At 42.1% G+C, this 16,609-nt stretch overlaps 1 protein-coding gene across 1 annotated transcript in view; it reads left to right on the forward strand.

Moving 5' to 3' along the window:
- Positions 1 to 16,609, forward strand: part of CPNE4 (copine 4) — a 422,791-nt gene that overhangs the window by 264,799 nt on the left and 141,383 nt on the right. Inside the window, exons 5-6 of the mRNA XM_007461633.1 lie at positions 10,238 to 10,321; positions 13,307 to 13,396. Coding sequence (XP_007461695.1) covers positions 10,238 to 10,321; positions 13,307 to 13,396 — 174 coding nt within the window. The remainder of the gene's footprint in view (positions 1 to 10,237; positions 10,322 to 13,306; positions 13,397 to 16,609) is intronic.

The raw sequence follows: 16,609 nt of genomic DNA on the forward strand, positions 1-16,609 counted from the left end.
GGAGGAAATCTGGGAGAGCTGACAGACCACAATGTAAGTCTGAATGTAAGTAAAGGAGAGCAGGAGAGAAATGGCAGCTCCTGCAATGCCATGTAGTCTAAGGAAGGTTCCACAAGGCCATGAAGGAGTCCTAGAGCAAAAATTAGCCAGCAAGAGAGTCCTTTGTCTCCCATGAGTGCCTTTATATCCCCTGCACACACAGCACCAGCTGGGAGCAGCCCACAGGCAGCCTGGCCTTGGACTGAGGGCAGTGATGGAGTTCGGAGCACAGCAGCTGGGGTCTATGGTAGGTTACACTCCCTGGAGTAGGAGGTCTGCAAAGCACGTGCTTATGGCCACCATACCCTGCTAGTTGGTGGTAAAACTGAGGACTCAGTCCCATGTCAGTCTGACTCCCATGTGTTCTCTTTCTGTTGTATCTCACAACTTCCACCCTATCACAGGCCGTATTAATCTTGTATATACAGAAAAAGTTCTACAGTCTCCACCCCTTTAAAAAAAAGTTTCCTCTCCAACCTCACCATATATTTATTATTTCCCTCCAACCATATCCTTGAGTCAAAAAGCACATCATATCCATAAATGTATTCACAAAGGACTCCATTTTCCAAGCATACAACTAAGGAAGAGGCAATACAGGGATGTGGGACTGCTTTTTCAAACAATTGCTTACAGGCATTAGGCTGAAAAAGGTAAAGCACTCAAGCAATTCCCCATAGCCTTAAGCAGCAGTTTATATCCTGGCATAGTTCATTTTCACCTACAAAAAGTACTCAGTCCATTTATGCATTCATTAATTCACTCTCTTATTTGTTCATTTATCCACTCGTTCATCATTCATTTACCAAACCTTTGTTGTATGCTTGTTATGCATCAGTTGGTGGGAAAAGGGCACACTTTGAACTACTCTTACACTCACAACCTGGAATTCACCATCTAAGTGACACATCAATTTCAACAACAAGTGATATAATGATACTAGAGCCATAAGAGGATGATACACAATCAGAGAATCCTGAAAAGGTTAATCCATTCTGCCTGGGGACATTAGGAGACTTTGTTCTTAAGAAAGAATTATATTTGGATTGTTTTTGTCCTGAGGGGATTGTGTGACACTTTCACAAACTGCTACCTTTTGACATTAGGTGAGCGAGGTGCTGGGAACTGTAGAGTGCGTTGATATCTGTGGGGTGTAAGCTCTTATCCCTCACTTCCTGTGATCACCGTGCTCTTTCTCTCCCATCATCTTCAAGTTTCAGAATAACTCACCAGACTGCTTTGTAACATCTTTCCTGGTGACAATTACAAGCCATTGGGTCAGTGTGTTGCAGTTTTAAGCTACTCACTTAATGGCTTATAATGGCTTCTTTCCACTTAGTCATGTCCTCTAGCTGACTTTTGTTATAATGCAAGGGGCTATGGGGGTTTGTTAGTGGGTACATTGGCTCTAAGGTGTTTGAGCAGTTTCCCTTCATTCAAATGAGTGCTTGCTTGCTCACAGAACTGAAAGAGCCCCATGAAGCACTTACCGTGGTTCTCGATGGCCGTTCCCACCCTCGGCTGTGCTGATTGTCCAGGGACCTCAATTGCTCATTGCTGAGACCCCGATATCATGGAGCTGGAGACCCCAGGTCCTCCATAATATGGTGGTATCTTTCCCAGACTCAGTCACTCATAGGGGAGCGGACCCTGTTCAGACCAAAACAGAGGCCACTGCTCCAGTGGACTGGGGGATGTATGGTCTCAAGTGGAGAGAGGGCAAAGTTGTAGAGTTGAGGAGCAAGATGGTACCATGAAGATCATCTCACACAACCTCTTCAGGAAACAGAGGCTCAGGAAGGCCGGATTATTTACACAAAGACACTGCTGCTCATTTATGTATTGCTGCATCACAAACCACCTCAAAACCGGGCAACTTATACTAACAACTACTTTATTATATGTCATAATTTTGAGGTTAGAAATTCAGGCAGGTTTCAACTGGACAAGTCTTCAGTTATACTCAGCTGGTGGAAGAGCTTTACTCACATGCCTGGCACATGGGATGGCTGGAAGGCTTGGCTCCACCAGCTCGGTCAGCTAGACTGCCTTCATGGTGGTCTTAGGTTTGTCACACTTTCTGCCTTGTGGCTGGCTTTTCCCAAAGAGAACATCCCAAGAGAAGCAAAGAAAAGCTGTGTGGCCTTTTCTGACCTAGGCTTCAAAGTCATGCAAGTGAGTCATAAGGCAGCCCAGAGTCGAGGGGAGGAGAGCGACTCCATGCCTTGATGGGGGAGTCATAATGTAGAAAAGCGTGTGGACAGTGGACATTGTGGTAGAAAATCAACCTACCACAGTATTTTTGTGATAGAATCAGAATAGATATGAGAGATATGAGAATACAGAGATATGAGATATGAGAATACAACAGATATGAGAATCTGGCTGCTTTCAATTATTTCATGTCACAGCTGGTAAAAGCGTTCCCAGAGGTTCCCAAGGAGGACCTCCTTCTAGCCTTTAGCACTAAATGAGGGTGTAGCTACCTGCATGTTAACAGTTAATATTATATTAATTGAGAAAATAGACCATGACTAAAAGCCACTGAAATAAATCTCTTAATTTAAAACATTTTGCCAATTAGTATCATGAGAGCAACTAATTTCTGTATACATTTGAAAATTGCAGTATGAATATGTGGGGAAAATACACTATATCCAATTCAGACAATAGTTATGGAGATCTGGAACCCCACTCCCCTTGCAGTAACTCTGGTAACCTCCAGGTATCCACATACCTCTGGTAGAAAGCTCTGCCTAATACAATTGCCCTCTTTTACATATGAGAACATCGAGGTTCAGAGATGTGAAATGACTTACCAAAGGCCATACACACACACACACACACACACACACACACACACTCACAGATAATCAGTAACAGAGAGGGACTCAATCAGGTTGCCTAACTACAATCTAAATTTTCTTCAGGGAAGAGGGTTAATGAATACAAGTTGGACTGGTCTTGGGCTGTGGAGAACTTGGTTATGTTCCCGTGTATTTTGGGGAAGTGGGGAGCCAGAGAAGAGGAAGGTGAGGGTACATATGCTACAAGTCAGCAGTCCTCAAGGTGTGGTCCCAGGTCCCAAGACCCTTTCAGAAGAATGCATGAGGTCAAAACCATTTTCATAGTAATACTAGGACATTATTTTCTTTCTTCATTCTCATTCTGTCACATGTGTACAGTGGTTTTCCAGAAGCTACATGATGCCTAGTATCACAACAGATTGAATGCAACAGCAGATATGAGAATCCAGCTGCTTTCTATTGATTCAGTCATTAAATTGATTTACAAAGATGTAAAATGATATCATTCTCCTGACAATTTTATACATTTTGAAAATATAATTATTTTCCATTAAAATGTTATTTTTTATTATGTCATAGGTTTATCTTTACTACTTTTAAAATGAAATAGCAAATGAATATTTTTTAAATTTCTCAGTTTTAATTTAAAATATGGTAAAATATTGACAGATATAATCCACATAAATAAAAGCTCCTTGGTGTCTTCAGTAATTTTTAAGTGTAAAAGGGTCCTGAGACCAAAAAGTTTGAGAACTGCTATTGTGGAGTATAATAGTACTTTTGAAAACCACAATGACAGTTAATGTCCCTTTTTTGTCATTTTCTGTCATTTTAAACTCCTCTTACCAATGCTGTCCAGGAAACCAGCAGCTATCTATTCAGGATGGAAACCCAGAGTCTTTTAAATCTGAGAAGTAGGCTTTATGAGAGCCACATATAAAATAGACGAGGCTTGCAAGAAATAACTTATTTGTCTACTGTTAAGGAAATTCACTTTGTGGAGAGATAGGCTTTTTAACTCCTAAATCACATTTATTACATTAGCAATAGTTGGTGATTAATCTAACAAGTAGAGATATGAATGTAATCCCTTTGGAACATTCAAGCTGACAAAGTGTTCTTTCTCCTCCCTTTCCTGAGAAAGTATTCACGACGGTGTGTTGGAACTGATTCTCACGTGGTGCTCTTCATATATGTAATCATGATCATTGTAAGCTGTATTTTTAAATATTGCCATGATGCTAGTTCGATGGGGTGCTGTATAAGCAGTTGAATCTGTCTCTGAAGGAGAGGTTGAGAAACATTTCCTATAAAGGTCAGATGGTGAATAGTTTAGACTTGCAGGTTGTATGGTCTGTGTCCCAACTATGCATCTTTGCCTTTGCAGCATGAAAACAGCCATAGACAATATGTAAATGAATGAGCATGGCAATGTTCTAATAAAACTTTATTCACAAAAACAGGCAGTATGGTACTTCCCTGCTGGCACAGTGGTTAAGAATCTGCCTGCTAATGCAGGGGACACGGGTTCAAGTCCTGGTCCAGGAAGATCCCACATGCCACAGAGCAATTAAGCCCATGCACTACAGCTACTGAGTCTGTGCTCTAGAGCCTGCAAGCCACAACTAATGAGCCCACACACCGCAACTACTGAACTCTGAGTGCTCTAGGGCCCATGCTTTGCAACAAGAGAAGCCACCACAATGAGAAGCCCATGCACTGCAATAAAGAGTAACCCCCAATCCCTGCAACTAGAGAAAGCCCACATGCAGCAACAAAGACCCAACACAGCCAAAAAGTAAATAAATAAATTTTTAAAAAAGAAAAAAAACTAAAAAAACCCCCAAATGAACAGGTAGTGGGCTGAATTTGGGCCACCTACCATACTTTGCTGACCCCTATTCTATAGCAACATTAACTCTCTCGTGCTGCACTGTGATTTTACTATGTTCAAGTATGCCTGCCTGAAAACTAATCCAGCCTGCATTAATGAAAGCAAATTATCATTCATGAGCATCTACAATGTACCAGGTGTCAGGTGTCTAACTACATTACCTCCCAAACTCACCATATTCTTAAAAATGGGTCTTATTATTTCCAGTCTACAGATGATGCATAGTGAGGTCAAAGAATTTGCCCAAAGTCACAAGGCGAGGAAGCTATAGAATCTGGATATGACCCCATATCATTCAATCTTTTCTAGTTCCGATATTCTGTTCTCATGATCTCTGTCATGGCTATGCACTCCTTCCTTTTCTCTTTCAAACCTCTGCTGATTGCTTACTGACCTCTCATTTGACTAAATTTCTTTCATATTGGACTAAAAGAGCAGGGACAAGTTATTAAAACATTTTACCATAGCAAAACTTCAGTAAAATGTCTATATCATTAATTTTCATTGTACTGAACCATCCCAAGGGCCATCTTAATGCTGATGATCAAGCAAAGGAAGCTGAAAATTCCAGATTGTGGTCAAGTAACCAAATAATTAGACACAGATTTGTTGTTTTTAACTATGAATCTCTGAGTGTACATTTTAGATGTATTTGAGCTGCTTGTGAGTTGTTTTATTTTCAGAAATCAGATGCCTTCTTAATATTAATCATCCCTGGGGCTTCCCTGGTGGCACAGTGGTTAAGAATCCACTTGCCAATGCAGGGGACACAGGTTCAAGCCCTGGTCCAGGAGGATCCCACATGCCATGGACCAAATAAGCCCATGCACCACAACTCCTGAGTCTGTGCTCTAGAGCCCATGAGCCACAACTACTGAGCCAGCATGCCACAACTACTGAAACCCACATGCCTACAGCCTGTGCTCCACAACAAGAGAAGCCACTGCAATGAGAAGCCTGTGCACCACAATGAAGAGTAGCCCCTGCTTTCTCTGAGTAGCCCCAGAGAAAGCCCATGTGCAGCAACAAAGACACAATGCAGCCAAAAATAAATAAATTTATATTAAAAAAAGAGCTCTTACTAAAATTAAAAAAAAATAGTAATCATTCCTGATATTTGTATAGTGCTTTACTAAGTGTCCTCAAGCATTCTCTCTTTTATTGGTAATAATTAATAGCAGTAGTGCTTTCTGAGTGCTGACCATGGGCCAGGCACTGGACTCAACACTCAGGTGTATCAGCAACTATAATCCTTCTGCATTGCTATGAGGAAAAGGTGATACCCTCTCCATTTATGGATAAAGAAACTGAGACGTGGAAAAATTAAACATCCTGTCCCAGCTCACCCAGACTATATATGGTGGAATCAGGATTTGAAAGCCAGTGTGCTACATGTTAGATTTTTTTATTTACTTGAAGATGAAGATTATATCCTGATCTTTCTTTTCTTGATTTATAGTACTGTTACCAAGTCCAAGCTCACTCTGCTTGCCACACAACAGACCAATAAATAGGGAGATGAGATGTTAAGGCAAGGAATAGCGACTTTATTCGGAAAGCTGGAAGACTGAGAAGATGGCAGACTAGTGTCCCCAAAACCATCTTACCGGGCTCTGGATGCCAGCTTCTTTTATAGAACAGAGATGGGGAGGAGGTGAGGAAGTAAAGTAAAAGGGCCGTTAGTTTTGCCTGGCTTGGCCAGCACTGGGGAGGGTATGTGAGAATTTCTTCCTTTCTACAGCCATTCATACGTGGGCAGGGTCAGATTGTCTCCCTGTGAGCTGAACAAAGGCCCATTAGTTTAACATTCAGGCAGAGGGGCAGGGTTCCCTGAGGCAGACCATTATGTATGATTATAGTAACAAAAGCAATGAAAAGCAAAGGTTAAAGTCAAAGAAACAGATCCAACATGGAGTCAGATTTTGCTCTTCCCTGTTATAGTACATCCTCCTGACAACAACTCCATGCCAATTCTAAAAATCATGTGAAATAAAGCAGAAAAAACATTGCAATATAATTCCAAGAGGAAAAAATAGGGTACCAAAGTGTATATTGTGTACGATTACAAATATTTTTTATTTTTTTAATTTATTTTATTTTTTATTTTTTTGTGGTATGTGGGCCTCTCACTGTTGTGGCCTCTCCCATTGCAGAGCACAGGCTCCAGATGCACAGGCTCAGCGGCCATGGCTCACAGGCCTAGCTGCTCCATGGCATGTGGGATCTTCCTGGACCAGGGCACGAACGTGTGTCCCCTGCATCGGCAGGCAGACTCTCAACCACTGCACCACCAGGGAAGCCCCACAAATATTTTTTAAAAGAAAGAAAGAAAATTATGTCTAGATTCTAGAAAAAAAATTATCAAAATGTTATTTATAGTTGTGGTATTATGGGTGGGATTATGGGCTACATTTTTCTTCTTTCTATATTTTCTATTTTTTGAAAAAACGATAGCAAACATTTAAAATTATCAATAAAAGAAAGAAGAAAAATAACTGATAGCATTCCTCCAGTGTGTTGAGCAATTCTTAAGTACAATTGATATATACATTTCCTGAGGGACCAACAATCTATCTCAGGGGTCAAAGCCTGCGGCTCCTAGAGAAGGGACCCAAGGGCATGCAGAACAAGCTAAAGTGCCCACACTAGGAATTGGGGAGGGAGGCTCTGGTTCTCTAACATGAGTGTTGAAACAGAAATAGGTTCGAGGGGCAAATGTCTTGAGCAGATACATACATTAGTGCAAGTACGTGTGCCCGATGAACAGTGAGTCCAAACAAACTGAAACATCAGAGTTTGGAGCAGAGAAAGATTTGTTGCAGCGTCATGCAAGGAGACGGGTGGCTTATGCTCTAAAATTCATCAAAGCTTTTTTTTGGCCACACCACTTGGCTTTCAGTATCTTAGTTTCCTGACCAGGGATTGAACCCGCACCCTCTCCAGTGAAAGGCGGTGAAAGTTCAGAACCCTAACCACTGCACCGCCAGGGAATTCCCTCCACAAAGCATTTTTTAAATGCCTGGGGAGGGAAGGGGTCGCAGGGTATGTAATCAGCTCATGCACAATTCTCTGACTGGCTGATGGAGAGGTAACAGGGTGGTGTCACAGGGGTTAACATTATGAGCCCTTAGGCTCCAGGAGGCTCCAGGTCATCAAGTAGTTAACATCTTCCATTTAGTGGGAGGTTTTCACATCTGTAAAACAACTCAGGAAATGTGCCTCAAATACTGTTATCTGGGTACTTCAGAGAGAAGCTAAAGCAGAGGATATGGGTGAAGTGCCTGTCCTGGGGAGGCCCCATAAAGTCCTGCTCAGTTACACATAGTGGTAACAATCAGATAGAAGTGTGTCTGGGAGGAAAGCAGGGGCCATTTTTGTGGAGAGATAAGTTTTGCAGGGCAGACTTACTGATGAACTCTGTGTTGTCAATCAGGCACCTTCAGAAACAGGGCAGAGGGGTATTTTTCAGACTCTGGGTGTTTGATCCTGGTTGGGTAGGGAGGACAGCGAAAGGGAAGACAGATATCCCCATCTCCCTCCTCCTTCTAAGGTATTCTACAAAGTTTTCACTACAGAGCCAACCATGTTATTTTTTCCTGGTCAAAATCCTTCAGTGGCTCCCCACTGCCTCTCAGGTAAGTGCAAACACCAGATGTCCATTTAAGGCCCTTCACCTCATGGAGCCAGCTCCACCAGTACTGCCTCAGATTCCTCCCCTACACATCCTGAGGCTGCAGGGTAATTCAGCTACTTGGTGTGTCCTTTCTATGTTTACTCTTTTACACCTTCACTCACTCCATTCCCTCCCTAGAAACATCCTCCTCACAACCATATTTTGCAGTCAAAATCCATTGACTTTCCCTCTTCTCTGTTATTCATTCATTCATTCATTAATACTTAGCCCTTTGTTATGTTTATGGCCCTTTGGAGGGATGAGAAAAGGTTTTATCCTTCCTTGTATCTTAATATCAAGCACAAGGGCTCCATGATCAGCATATGCCCTGAGAGTATTTTGTCGAGCTAAAGACTAGGATGGCTGTAGGCTTTATTCTGCTTTGCTGCTTTCTAGATTTCTGGGGCAGGGAATTACCTAGTGAAATACATAGTAAGAATGTGATGACCAAAGCTGTTGCTCAGATAGCCTCCTATTCTGTACCTGGTTTTCTTGTCACTCGCTCATTCATTTATGTATTCATTCATACATTCAGTAAACACTGTGTGCCACTAAAAGCTAGATGCTATGGAAGATGCTATGGTAGAAATATAAAGGAAAATAAGATATAATTACTCCTGTCTGAGAGTTTATAATCTATCAGTGTAAAAAGCCAAGTTTAAAAGAAGGATATGGACAGGTCTGCTTCCAGTATGAAAGTGCCTGTTTGTTTTACATTACTCTACCACTGAAAACAACTATAAACACTGGACAAGATACAAGAGACATCTGTTTGAGGGTCTTAAGGCAGTCAAGATTCAGGGTCATAGAAGTTGGAGAGAAGAGAAATCCATTGAGGTGATTCAGACATTCTATGCAGATTTTCCACTCAAGGCAATTCCATAATGCTGATTCATAAAACCCAGGGATAGAGAAGCTGGGAAGCCTAGCAGAAAATAGCTACTAAGAGAAACTGAGCAGTGCTTTTAATAGTATCATGGAGTTGGGGAAGTAAAACTGGAGTTCAGGACTTCAGGGAGAGCTTGGGTTAGTTGTAGAGAAGGGAAGCAGCCCAACCCTTGGAGTGACTTATCCCCTCAAGGCATTCACTAATTGGCAAATAGCAGCATAGACAGAAACTGAACCAATAACTACAGAACCAAGAGATTATGGAAGTAAGCAGAGTCTTTCAGAGTCTCACAAACAGAAATGAGCCTTGAGGGCTTGTCAAGAAGAAACAGCCCTCATAAAGTGAGTTTTTGAGTGAGAGCCATTTAAGGATTATACCCAAGGAATAAAGGAATCAGAAATAGGTCGGGCCTTTAAAGACTTTTGAAGAAACCAGGCTCTAAAGAGCTCAATCCTAATTGGATTCAGGTGACTGCCCCCATTCTAATTGCTTGCCAGAAGCTGAAGACTCATCTATAGCCTTTATAATATTTTTTACACAGTTTCTAGTATTTAATCAACAATTAACAACCATAACAAGAGGCAGAATGGAGAAACAGATAATAAAAACAGACCCACAGTGATCCAGATACTGTAGTCATCAGACATAGACTTTACAATAACTAGAATTAACATGTTTAAGACAGTAGATACACTGCTTCTTAGAGAACCAGCATTTGGATGGATCTTTGAAGACTACTTGGGATTTCAGTCAACCCATCCTTACTTCTCAAAGGACTCGGTGTTAAGATACAGCTCATTCTAGCCAAAGGTGGGTCTCAGGGAGGAAGAATAAAGCAAGGAAGGGCCAAATTCAGGGGTATTTTATCCAGGGCTAGATCAAATGTGTTTGTGCAGGGGGTAGGGAAACAACTCATTTCTGCTTATTTATTGTAGGATTTCTTCAGTAAGTCTGACCCATTTCTGGAAATTTTTCGAATGAATGATGATGCAACTCAGCAGCTTGTGCACCGAACTGAGGTGAGAAGAGCCATCTTCAGCTGTGCCATCTCGTCTCTTTAAGATGAAACACTGACCTGTTTTGAGAAACCCCTTCCCTTTCTTAATGTCTGTAGCTAACCCTCAAGACCTGAAGTCTTCCCAGTCCTTAAGAGGGCTCTTTATTCTCAATGTGGGTGTTATAAGAGGAGACCCTTTCTCACCCAGATTTTCCATTATTGACCTTTAATGCAGAAAGCCAGCAACTTATTAATAATAAAAAGATGAATACTAGCTAATATTTAATAAACATGACTAGGTACCAAGCATTTGACTGACTGATCTCATATGCATCATTTTATTTACTTCTCACAACTATGCATTGACATGATTATTATTACCCCATTTTACAGTTGAAGAAACTGAACTTTGAGGAGGTCAAGTCACCTTCCCAGTGAGCAAGGGGTAGAGCTGAGGTTTGAATTGAGTTTGACCCTGAGCTTTGCTGCAGTTTGAGAAGCCAATCTGCCTCCCCAGGGAAAGTCCATACACGGGACTGATGTCAGATCTGTCGTACGAGTGGCTGTCCTGTATCAGCAGGCATTTGGTCTGGCTGCATCTCCCTCTCACCCTCCTACATTCTCTCCACGTGACTCCGAAGCTTCTCCTTCACTATCCCACCCCCACTACCCACCACCACGCACCCACTTAACAACCAACCCTAGTCTCCACTTTTTATTTTATTTTATATACAAGCCAGTTCAAGAGAGACTGTGTGGGGGTGAGAAGTGCATTGATAAGGAGGAATGGCTTGGCGCTGAGAGAAAAATGTGCTGCCAGTGTGGGGTAAAGGAAGAAGGAACTCTCATGACTCTCTCAGGATGATAGTGGGGTGCTGTGTTCCCATACTCTACACTGGAAATCCATTTCCTTTTTCCTGAAGTAGCAGAGTTGCAGGTAGCATTAGGGGAACTTTTCATGTCATATTTAAGGTAAACAAGAATCGAATAGTCTTGGACAGGCTAGTTCTGTGGATGTCATCTGGTACATGGTTAGCATTTAATAAAGTGTGTCTACTAAAGAATGAATACATGAATGGAGTTGAATATTGATAGTATGTCCACTCCCTGTGATAGTATAACGTGATTCTTTGGACAATCACAAACTATTCCCTGGGGAATAGTTTCAAATGCAACTGGGATGGTTTCCCTGAGTGGCACCCCATCACCATCACCAAATAGAACTTTTTCCCCACATAAAGATTCCTTTGGTGGAATAAAGTTCTCTCAGGAGAAGTAACTAAATGTTGGGGAGAATCAGAAGTGGTACCCATTCATGCCTTTGCTTGAGCCAGTGCACGGGGACTTGAATGTTCAGGGAGAAAGAAGAGGGGTGGCATATCGTTAGACTTCTTCTTCACTCCTGATGGCATCCCTCCAAGAAGAGGTAGATTACCCTGTTCCCCTCTAACTCTTCCTCATACCCCATTGTGAGGGGCTCCTGGAATCTCATAAGAATTGTGATTGTAAAGTTTTCCAATTAGTCAATCAACATAACATTGATTTTTCCTCTTTCTTACTCAATAGATACAAAATAAATACCAGGCAATACCTTTCTTTCTGGGTAAGCACATGTGTGTGTGTGCATACACACACACACACACACAGATTTTAATTTCAGAGGAAATTTCTAGTTGAAATTTTGATCTGCTATTGAGTTTTATGAAGCTGTTGTAATGAAACATCTTCACTTTTTAATATTTCTATACAAAGGTGAGAAATTTAAATTAACCAAAACAATTTTATCTAACTTTTCTTCTCACTATCACTTTGCTCATTCAGGGAATGAGAGCAAAAAGCAGTCACATAGGAACATTATTTTTCTACTTTTTAATGCATTAAAGGAAATTTAATAATGAACCTACAATATAATCAATAATTCATCATTATATTAAGGAATTCAGGAGAAGAGGGAATCACTTATAAAATAATTATGTTATGTAGATAGAGAATTATATTTTTTTACAATTCTAAGCCTCTGCTAACTAAAAACTTCATAGGAAGAAAAGTCAATATGACAGAACTCCGTTTAACTTCGTTTGTATGTCCCCTAGAGCAGTGGTTCTCAAATATCATGCATCAGAATCACCTAACGGCGCACCTCGAGAGTTTCTGTCAGTAGGTCTCAGTGGAATCTAGACATTTGCATTTTTAACAAGTTCCTGCTGGTCCAGGTAGCCCCTGCCCTAGATTACACAGTACAATCTTAGGCGCAGAGCAAATACTCATATGCTAAACCAAATTGAATTACTGAATCATCTGATGGCAGAATAAGACTTGACTCGAATAGACTCTCAGGCAGGATTTAGCCAAGTTCATGATTAGTAAACTGCTTTTAAAAGGGTTTCACGATATTGCAGTCTTAGTTTGTGATCCTGAAGTTCTGAAGATCTGCCCTGTTATGCTTCCCGAGCATACCTAGTATAAATGTATTCCTGGGATTTTTCTTCTGGAAACTTTTCTTCTGACTTGCAATCTGATCTAACCAAGGTCACAGGTCATCAAAGACTGCTCAGTTCTTCAGCAGCAGAATTGTCCTGCCACACCCCCCCCCACACACACCAATAGGCTTTACGTATGCTGACCTCAGAAGAGAATTTATGCCATAGGACTGACAGTCCTACAGAACTGGGGATACTTTATCAGAGGCAGAGGCAGCCCATCTCCTTAATCCCAACCTGTTTTGATATAGAAGGGGTCATCTCCAGCATCCACATACTGGACAATATTATTGTCATTATTCATGAAATAACAGCCAGGCCAGTGACTGCAAGAGTTCTGCCCATAACAATCCACCTAGTGGGCACCCTTGAAAGGTTTACTACTCCAAGTTTTCATTAAGGCACCTTTTCCAGACAATTGTCCTTAGCATAAGCACCACAGTATTTCTCAAGCAGTTTTTATGTTGAAATGTGAAAATGTCAAGCACTTCCTCTCCCACCCACCACTCCTCTCTTTTTTTCCTCAGGTTGTGATGAATAACTTAAGCCCAGCCTGGAAATCATTCAAAGTATCAGTAAATTCTCTATGCAGTGGAGATCCCGACCGCCGGCTGAAGGTCAGAAATCTGTCTGTCTGAGAAATGTAATTTTACATATTTATCCCTCCTCTTTCTCTTCAAGTGAATGTTGGCAAACCCAAAATTTTCTGTATCATTTACCCAAATCTCTTAGCATCTTGATGAAAGAAACAAGGGCTCTCCTTTCTGCTGGAGCCATTGAAGCTCCTGAGATAACATGAGATAAATCTCAATCATGTTACGTTAAATGGCAAATCCCATGGCTTCTAGGAGAGAAACTGTGGCAATAAGTTCAGGGTATATTTGGGAGTTATTAAAAACACAAATACTGTTGTTATCAGTTATCTACCACTGCATGACAGACTACTCCAAAATTTAATACTTAAAACAATAGCCATTTATTTAGCTTATGATTCTGTACATTGTCAAGTTGAGTTCATCTAGGAGGCTCTTTTCTTGGTCTTGCATGGACTTCCTCATGTATTTGCAGTCAGCTGTACCTGAGCAGGACACCTCTGCTTCTGGGGTTTGTCTGGCTGTCATCTGGAATGATCAGGGTGGCAGGGCCATTTGTCTCTCATCGATCAGCAGGCTAGCTTGAATTACACACTCAGCAACCTTAGGGTCCAAAAGAGCCAGGACAAAACATACACATCTCGAGGCCCAGTCTCAGAACATGAGGTCACTTCCTCTGTGTTCTATTGGCCAGTCACACAGCCATCCCAGATTCAGGGATGAGGAAATAGGACATGGACTCTACCTCTTGGCGGGAAGAGCTGCAGACTATGGTGGCCACTTTTTTCAGTCTACCACACATGCTTTTTGAGTATCATGGGAATGTAGAAGTTGGAAGAAAAGATTCATTATAAGAGTCAGGACGACCAAAGGAGGACAATAGGCTAAGTGCCTAAAGCAGACTCCCAGAGTCATTCCTTATGGTCCCTGGTCTGGCCCTCTCTCTACCTTGGAAGTCCAGAAGCTCCATGTTGTCAGTGTCCCAGAAGTGACTCTACCAACTCAGGATGACTGAGTAAATTCAATAGAGACCAGAGCTATAAATCAAAAGGCCGACAGGTTCATGTTCAGTGAGAAACATGACCCTCAAGCAGACTCAACATTCATATCAGCTTTACCAGAGCATTTTCTCCATGTGGGCAAACCATGGGGAAGACAGTTTTCAGAAGGTTGTGTGACAGCCTAAAAGCAGAGCCAGGGAAGCTGGATAATGGAGGTGGTTAATGGCTTGAGACCTTAAAAGCCTGGGACACCTACCACCCCAATGGGATTATAGGTCTGTTAGGCAGACTAAACATTCATGTTGGGGGCACCGACTCCCCTGGAAAGTGTTAGATGGGCATTGCCAATGTTTGTCTTTGTAACTTTACACTTTCCTCACTCTTTTTGCCCTGTAAACCTTCTTCTAATGGATATAATTATTTGCATTTGTCAATGTCATCCATCAGTTTAGAATCCTATCCATTGGTTAGTCCCAAACTCTTAATGTGACTTTACATCTTTGTTTAAAACCATTTTTTTGGACTTTGTACTATCTGTGGACATGCTTACTTCTGTGGTCTGGAGGAGCTGCTCAGAGTTATCCCTAATATCTCCTGTGGGAGCCTCCACTTCCACTGGAATTGTCTTTCATACCAAAATCAGGACTCCTGGCTGTTTGGGCCTCGTGTATAAGCTCATATTCACAGTTGCCAAGACCTACAGCTTCAGGTCTGGGTTGGGGATTGTCACCTATACTCTGAGCCACCCCCTCCCACTCCCAGGGAGATAAATGGACCCTTAGGGGCAGAAATAGATCTCCAACTATTAGCCATAGGTCAACTTAGTCATGGTGAGTTATCAGATAAAAGGGGAGGGTTATCTGTAACTGAATAAATTAAAATGCAGAAAAGGAGCATTTTGTGGCCTTTTGAGTGCTCTGCTGTCTATAGAGGACAAGTGGGAATAAAGGAGAGAGAGAGAAAGAGAGAGAGGGAGAGAGGGAGGAAGGAAAAGGAAAGGAATGAAGGAAGGAAGGAGAGAGAGACAGAGAAAGAGAGGATCAGGATTTCTCAACACCTGTACCATTGACATTTGGACTTCGTTGTGGGGGCCTGTCCTGTGCATTGTAGGATGTTTAGCAGCATCCCAGGCTACTAAACACTTGTAGTAATACTTTACCCCCATCAGTCTTACAGCCAAAAGTGTATTCAGACATTATGAAATGTCCCCTGGAAGGTAAAATCATTTAGACCAATGCATCAGAATCACCTAGAAGGTTTGTTAAAACGCAGATTGTTAGGTGTTAGCCCAGGGTTTCTGATTAGGTGGGTCTGGAGTGAGCCTGAGAATTTGCATTCTACAATTCCTGAGTGACACTAATGCTGCTGGTCCCAGCCCACACTGAGAACCCCTGGTACAGATATTTGCTCCTTCATTACAGTCCTTCCGTGGCTCAGTGCCCCCCACTACTTTCCACCACCCAGCCTCCCCTCCACCACCTTTTCTGTGCCCAACACTCATACCCACCCTGCCCTCTCCAAGCCTTCAGGGCTTGGCACATGCCTCTCTCTGCCTGATGCCTTCTTCATTCTTCTGCTTTTCTTGGATTATCATCATCTGCTACTTTCCTTCAGATCTCTCCAATATCCCTCCACTTCCAGAAACCTTCCCTGATCTCTTTAGCTTCTATGGGTGCCCTCTAGCCCTCTGTACCCACCTCATAGAGATACTTCTCCACTTGTTTGGAACATTTCCGTTTCCATCTCTTTCCCCAGCAGGTGACTCTTTCTTCCCAGTTTACCCCTTCAGGGTGAGAACAATGTTTTTTTCCCCTGTGTATCCAGGCATCCAGCCCAGCGCTTGGCACAGAGCAGATTCTCAGTAACTGTTTCTGGAGTGAATGGACAGAGGAGCAGGGAGGTGCTAAGAGATCAGCAGCGCGTCACTGGCAGGTGCAGTGGGGGAAGGGGAGAACCCACCCACACAGGTGTGCTGAGCTCACTAGGTGACAAAACCAATATCATCACTCACCTGCTCACAATCACCAAAAGCAGCTTTTCTGAAAAGCTGGAGAGACTTCCTATATTGCCCTTTATTTGTATTGATTATTTCATCACAAAGGCCACTGAGCATTGCTCATAATGTTGTTCCCATTCAGCTTTCTCTGAAATAAAATGGTACCATATTGGCAGGCAGCATCTCCTCACCACCAAAAAAAAAACAGAAAGTGAACTTTTAAATTAAAAAATGTGGGGA

Source organism: Lipotes vexillifer, unplaced genomic scaffold (assembly GCF_000442215.2).
Source record: "Lipotes vexillifer unplaced genomic scaffold, Lipotes_vexillifer_v1.1 scaffold304, whole genome shotgun sequence".
NCBI lineage: Eukaryota > Metazoa > Chordata > Mammalia > Artiodactyla > Lipotidae > Lipotes > Lipotes vexillifer.